The 7,216-nt window shown below is 36.6% G+C and overlaps 1 protein-coding gene across 4 annotated transcripts; it reads left to right on the plus strand.

Annotated features, from left to right (window-relative positions):
* Window positions 1-45: 45 nt before the first annotated feature.
* On the plus strand, window positions 46-6,880 carry LOC142528739 (putative inactive histone-lysine N-methyltransferase SUVR2). Of its 4 annotated transcripts, XM_075633875.1 has the most exons (13): window positions 118-171; window positions 655-747; window positions 1,378-1,608; window positions 1,946-1,981; window positions 2,137-2,172; window positions 2,308-2,929; window positions 3,518-3,676; window positions 3,985-4,733; window positions 4,828-5,093; window positions 5,469-5,535; window positions 5,636-5,686; window positions 6,087-6,183; window positions 6,676-6,879. In XM_075633875.1, the coding sequence occupies exons 3-13, from the start codon at window positions 1,420-1,422 to the stop codon at window positions 6,696-6,698; spliced, it is 2,295 nt and encodes a 764-aa protein (XP_075489990.1). In that variant the 5' UTR covers window positions 118-171; window positions 655-747; window positions 1,378-1,419; the 3' UTR covers window positions 6,699-6,879. The 4 variants fall into 4 exon arrangements, with proteins under 4 accessions (XP_075489991.1, XP_075489992.1, XP_075489989.1 ...); XM_075633876.1 differs by lacking the exon at window positions 655-747 and having other exon boundaries at window positions 46-171; window positions 3,988-4,733; window positions 6,676-6,880; XM_075633877.1 differs by lacking the exon at window positions 655-747 and having other exon boundaries at window positions 46-171; window positions 3,997-4,733; window positions 6,676-6,880.
* The last annotated feature ends 336 nt before the right edge of the window (window positions 6,881-7,216 follow it).

Here is a 7,216-nt window from a genome sequence, read left to right on the forward strand (position 1 = left end):
TATTTTATATCCTATACAATTTTTTTCTTTTTTATCGTTCGCTAACGCGAGTTAGGTGCGTGGAGTGCACCACACTAATATTCTATTTGATTCTCCGTGGTCAAGAGACATTCACCCGTTAGAGCTTGCTTGCCCTATTTCCGCTGTAGATCGCCAGTAGCTGCCTACCTGGTAAGAACTTCCGTTTCCGCCATGCATTGTATGTCCGATTACGAATTCGGCTTTCGCTGATTTTTTTCCCTTTTTCTGTACCTTCACATGGCGCAATCTGCGCTGTTGGAGAGGGATTCACTTGTTGAATTTACGGGAGTAAATAGATTTTCGGATAATTTTGTTTGCTGTGCTAATTTTTTGTATCTATGTTTCCTAATTTTTCGGGTTTTAGGTTTTTTATGTTCTTTTTCTACATTTTATCATTGTCGTGTTTGTTATCTTTCTTTTGGTGGAGGAAAGTGTTGTTTTTGTTCAACTTCGTGTCCGCCATTGTCTGTAGGAAAAAGCTTACTGGCCATTTTCTCCTTTTTTTAAAAAAAAAAGTAAAATAAAATAAAATTTTAAATTTGAGAATACGCATGTACACACGTCAAGAAGCAAATTTTGTGAGGCACATTTGTATGATCTGTGTTTATCTTTCTGTGAACATGTTTTTTGTAGATTCCTAAAACCTGCTTTCAGTTTTATGCAAGCAGCTTATGTTTAAGGATTCTCTTGAATTTGAATATGGAAAGGTGATAATCACAACTGAAGGTAAAATAATGTTATTATGTTTCCTGCCGTGGGAAAATTGTTGTTCTTAGATTAGTTGTTAATCGAGATTCGTCTTTTGCAAATATGTTGTTTGTTCAATGCCAACACTTAGCCTATCATTACTATCCTGAGCAAGAGCAAAAAAAAAGTTACCCACTTTGTCACTCGTTGTGTTTTTATGAATTATTGCTAAATCACCCTATATGAATAACTATCTTTCTTTGATATTTTGAATTGTTTTTTCCTCGAAATTTCGAAAACACATCTCTCGTCAACTTTATTTTAATATTTAAAATTTCTATAACATATCATATAACAAAATAAAATCTGAACCAAAAATTACAGCAACATAATATGAAATTACACTTCAAATTAAAACTTAACATGAATGCACACATCAAGTGCGAAAATTTGCTATTTATTTTTGATTGTGATTGCAAATTGGTGAGAAAAGTTGAAATATTTTGTGATCTACTGCGCTGGAGTTCACCTCCCATCAACTTGCAATTTTATTTTCTTAATCAGTTGTTGAAAAGCTTATATTTTGATTAAGATGTGGTTGTAATAATACTTTTGTAGTTTTTCGTTTTCCAACTATCTTTCAGTTTGATAACAAATGATGGATTACAGGGGAAGTAAAGAATCAGTTTCTGAGTTATAAAATCTGTTGAAATGAGCAAAGAGACAAAAGAAAAGGTTGCAAATGCCTTTCGTGCTATGAAAAGTATTGGGATCTCAGAGGATAAGGTAAAGCCGGTATTGAAAAGTTTGCTAAAGTTGTTTGATAAAAATTGGACGCTTATTGAAGAGGAAAACTATCGAGCCCTTGCTGATGCTATTTTTGAGAGAGATGAAGTAGAGGTAAATGCTTCAGACAGAATACTGTGTATTCCCCTTAATTTCTATCACTTCTTGAGACACCTAATGCAATAGTACATTTTATGTTTCTTTATTTCGTATCCTTACATGGCTGAGTACCGCCAATAGTGGGCATCACTATGTAAAAGAACTAGAAACAAGGATTGTCGCACAAGGTCCAATTACAACTCTGAAAATCCTTTTTTTTCATTTTTCTTTTCTCTTCTCTCTTTTTTTTCTTTTTGTATTCGTATTAGTCTTGTTTAGTTAAAATCTTACTGCTGTTGATCTTTCTATTTTTGATCGAACTGCGGTGACATTGGTTTTTCTGATCTCTCAGGCTGCAGAGTGCTCTAGGAAGATCTTGAATACCGAAGTATGTGATTGATTCGATAATTAGTCTGCTTATCAGTTCTCAGAGCTAGCTTTTCGATTTTAGTTAATGTAATTGTGATTATGTGTTTTATATATACAGAAAAAAAGGTTTGTTAGTGCTGATGATTTGATAATTTGATCTGTGCCATTTGTCAGGCCGCAGAGCATCCGAAGAAGATTGTGAATGGTGAAGTGAGTAACTTAATCTTTAATTATTGTCATGCAATATAAATCAACTATGATTGGTGGTTGTATTTTTATAACTAATATCTTTATTCATTCTTATTTTACTCAATATGTTGTTATGCTGGTGTACTTCTCGAACAGAAAGAGGATTGCTTGGAGGAAGAAACTCAGGCTTCTGAAGAGCCTGAACGGCCTTTAAAAAGACTGCGACATAGAAATCGAGATGGTCAAACTTCCTCCTCAAGTACTTCTAATATTAATGTACCCAAAACTCCACTTGTCAAGCCAAAAGAAGAACCAGATGAACTACATCAAGACCATTTTCCAAAGGCAAATGGTTCACACGGTACAGTGGATCCAGTTGACACATGTCAATCACTTGGTTCCAATAAACAAGAGCAACATACTTCTGCCAAATCCTTGATTGTCAATGAGAAATTTGATCCCTGCCAGCTCGGTGACATAGGCAGAATTCAGCAAAATACCTCGTTGGGAACAGAAAGGAGATCACCTTCTCATCCAATGAGGCTGAGAGACAGAGGAAAGGGATCTGTCTCTTCGCAATCGGGGGGGAAGATTGCAGTTTCTGGAAGTTCATCTGATGCTGGATGCCTAAAAGACCAAAATAATAAGTGTGGCATTGTTTTATCATCCTTGCCTAAACAAAAGAGCAATGCCAATCATACTCTGATTAAGCCTAAAGATGAGCCAATCGCTGATGACGCTCCATGTCCAGGGTTTCCTGTGGCCAAGGTCCATCCAGGTATACCTTTCCTCTTCTTGTTGTTCACAGTATGTGCATCCAAAATTTTCTATCTTTTTTTGATTGAAATTGAATTGTCGTTAATATTCTTGATTTGACAAACCAACACTTATCTGTGTATAAGTAACATTTTGTCCATTTAGCAGGTCTCCCTTAGACGACGAACTGAAAACTCGTTTCTTTTGTCCCCAGATTTTTGTGGGTGTTTCTTGTTTATATCTTAGGTCTTGACTCACTTGCTGTTGCCATTAGTGTATATTAATTGCTTATACTCGATGAAATGGAGTTAGTAAGTTGTTTTTTTGGGTGTATCTGACCATTTGCTTTATACATTTTATTTTTCAGTTTCACCTGTTGAATTTTGAGGAATATGCTTCTTGGTTGGCTTTTTTTTGGTTTACGCCATTCAGATTACAGATTGGATTTACAAGATAACATTATATTTGTAAAAATTTTGTCATCAAGCATACAAACGACCCTTTCAGGATCCATTTAATGTTCTCTCCTGCACAGCTATTTTATTACTTAATCATTACATGATTTTGTATTCTACTAGTCATTCTTAGGATCATGGTTCAAAATTCACAGATACATTGAATGAAGGAGGTGCTTTGAGTATGAATGGCACCATTGCAGATGACCACCCTGAACATTCAGCATCCCATACTGCTCAAAGAATAGACGCCACCGATGGGAATGTTGCTGCAAATGAACTGAAAAACAGTGGAGCACCGGCAAAGACCCCAGGTGAGTGCCCTTCATAACTGATGATTGCTTCCTTGTCTTTTGGAAAAGTGAAATATTCTCAAGTCTGTCTCTAAAATCGGTGATTTGGCTTGTGGAAAGCCTAAATGTAATTGTCTAATTGATCTTAATCTATTACAGCATTGGTGGTGGATAAATGTCTCATATCATACAAAAGATCTCTAGTCAAACTTTATGAATTTTTCGAAAAAATTGATGGTAACCTCAGAAATTAGGATCCAAATCTACTGGAGAGTACCGGAATCATGGCTTTAACTGCTACTATTGTGTACTGTATTAATCTTCTGCAGCAGATGGCCTAGGTGCTGGATGCTTGGGTTTTAATTCTGTTAGTCGATCAGTTGTTCAGTTTGATTCCGGCGTGCCTCTTCCCAATACATTGCCACTTCCTCCAACTTGCACTAGCATGGATGATGTAACAGCCCTAAAGAAGATGGCAAGTCTTGATGACTGTGGATCAAACAGAGTGAGCTGTACTGAAGAAATGAATGATTTGAGCTTGGAGGTTGCCCATCAGCCGCTAGTGGCTCTAAGCACTGTCAGCTCACTTGAGGTTTTGGATATTGCCAAGGGACTCGAAAAAGTTTTAATCACAACAGTGAATGAAGTCAATGATGAGCGTCCTCCATCTTTCTTTTACATACCCCAAAATGCAGTTTTTCAAAATGCATATCTGAATTTCTCTCTAGCACGTATGGGAGATAACAACTGTTGTGGTACTTGTTCTGGGGATTGTCTGTTGTTATCCACTCCCTGTGCCTGTGCACATGAAACTGGAGGTGAATTTGCATACACTTCCGATGGCCTTGTTAAAGAGGATTTTCTTAATGAGTGTATTTCCATGAATCGTGATCCGAAGAAGCACTGCCAGTTTTTCTGTAAGGAATGCGTTCTTGAAAGATCAAAAAGTGAAGATGTCATTGAACCTTGCAAAGGGCATCTAGTGAGGAAGTTCATCAAAGAATGTTGGTGGAAATGTGGCTGCAATATACTGTGTGGAAATCGAGTTGTACAGAGAGGAATAAGTCGCAAATTACAGGTAGTGTGTTCTCTCTCATCCTAGCTCCAGTCTATTGAAAATTTTTCATGGGGTTCATTAGTTTTTTTGGTGTTTTCCATGTCATGTTCCCTAGGTGTTTATGATATCTGAAGTTAAGGGGTGGGGTCTACGTACACTGGAGGACCTACCAAAAGGTGCATTTGTTTGTGAGTATGTTGGAGAAGTTTTAACGAATGCAGAGCTCTTTGATCGTGTTTTACGTAGTCCTAAAGGGGAGAAACATTCATACCCTGTTCTTCTTGATGCTGATTGGGGTGCAGAAGAAGTACTCAAAGACGAAGAAGCTCTTTGTTTGGATGCTACTTACTATGGAAATGTTGCAAGGTTTATCAATCACAGGTAAGTTCATTTATTAAGAAGTATGCATTTGATGACATAGTTTCTTTTTAAAAAAAAACTTCAATCGGTACATCTCTCTTTAATATTTTTCCAAGTGATTGTAGCGTCTAGATTTGGTTCGACAGTGCAGCATCTTAATATTAGTTTACAAGAAGTTGCTCGTATACTACGATTATTATTTTGTTATTTTGATGACCATTGGATTCGATTATTTCAACTTGTATCATGCAAGTTGCGTTACAAATAGTGTGTCCTTGCGTCTCTTTCCCTTCCCCTGTCCCAGTTAACAGGAAAGCTTCAGTTAGAGTTTTCATTTCAAAGATTCAGGTTCTGATATCAATGGCAGATGATCTTTAATTTCCCTCTTGTCTATAGATGTTATGACTCGAACATGGTTGAGATACCTGTGGAAGTGGAGACTCCTGATCACCACTATTATCACGTATGTGATCACTTTTTTTTCTACAACTTGTCCCACTATCTATGTTGGTTAAAGTCAAGTCTTCTAATGAAGTTGAACTGGATCTCTTCTCTCAATGTAGCTTGCATTCTTTACTACAAGAAAAGTGAAAGCAATGGAAGAACTTACTTGGGTAATTACATTTTCATTACGTGATCTTGCTTTATAGTTAAGATTTTCAGTTTCATAGAGGCATGTCTTGAAAATGCTATTTATTTTTCATGATAATGTTATAAGTGAATGATTGCATATGCTTCTTTAACTTTTAACAATGAGGAATCTTATCTTTTGCACTAAAGGGTGCCTTAGGGTATTTTACTCAATTACACTCGTGTAAAAGGCACAATTTTAATGCTCGTGGGGAAGTAGGGTTTATGGTCTACTTAATTGCCTGCTTCAGACCATAATGTTTGGTTGCTTGATACAGCACATTAAGGATGTATTTGAATACGGTAGTTGCGCATTTCATGAAGTAAACATTAATTTGTGTATTCAGTAATTAGTTAACTAAGAAGTGTATTGCCTGTTTGCAGGATTATGGTATTGATTTTGATGACCATGACCATCCTATAAAGGCATTTCATTGTCAATGCGGCAGCAAGTTTTGCCGCAACATAAAACGCTCAAGTAGTAAGTACTACATTTCAGGAAACTTATTTATTTAGTTATATAAAGCAAATTTGCGTATGTAAAATGATTGTCCATGCATGTGTTGGATACCATGCTTGTTACCATCTTAATTTGTTTTCCTTGTGGTTTGAAAAACTTTAGTTTCGTGAAATAGCAAGACGGTACACGTTTCCTTTGGTTGTTCTTCAAGACCTATTATTGATCACCTATCCAGGGTTAACTCGACTTGTCACACGATTGGGGGTAGATCTAGGAACTCGGAGAGAGGAAGAGTGCTACTCGCAATTTTAGAAAAAAAAATGAAGAAAAACTAATTTTTTTCTAATTTGAGTGGATGATCTTCTTTTTACCCATGTTGGAACTGAACCTACACACGATCACGTATGCTATCTTGCAAATTATGTACTCCGAGTTTTGTTTGTCATTGTGGGAATATCTTTTTACTTTTGCTAGTAGCATTAATAATTCCTAACCACCCGTTTTGTGTCTTAGGGTCTAGATCTTCGAGAAGATGACCACGTGCTATTATTGGGGTGCCATTACGAGCTTGCCCTTTGTTGCAAATCAATGAATAGCATAACCATGCGATTAGCTTTGAAGGTAGTAGCTGCAACTTTTGAAGTTACATCGCGCTGACTGACAATTGTTTTCTTCGGTTGTAACTTAGATATCATGTTGGTCTATTTGAATCAACACGATCTCAATCAAATGATGAATTAATTTTTTGGCGCAAAGAAAACCAAAGTCCAGAATGTTATTTCTCACACTGCTCATATATGTCGCTGCATATTTTCTCGAATTCCAATTCCGAGCATACTAGTAATATCCATTAGTATGGTCATAGTAATTGAAATCTTGATCTGAATACTCAGTAAGCGCCATTGGGAAGTTTCCATAGCCCGCATTATTTGCGGGAAGTTAGCAACTACTAAGCGGGGGAAATTATTGGCAGCAATGGTATAACTTCCCATTCGATCTATTGTAAGCTTGCTTTCGTCCAGGAAAATGGAGCTCCAGAACACCTGCTGGTACC

This window comes from Primulina tabacum, chromosome 16, assembly GCF_025594145.1.
Source record: "Primulina tabacum isolate GXHZ01 chromosome 16, ASM2559414v2, whole genome shotgun sequence".
Taxonomy (NCBI): Eukaryota; Viridiplantae; Streptophyta; class Magnoliopsida; order Lamiales; family Gesneriaceae; genus Primulina; species Primulina tabacum.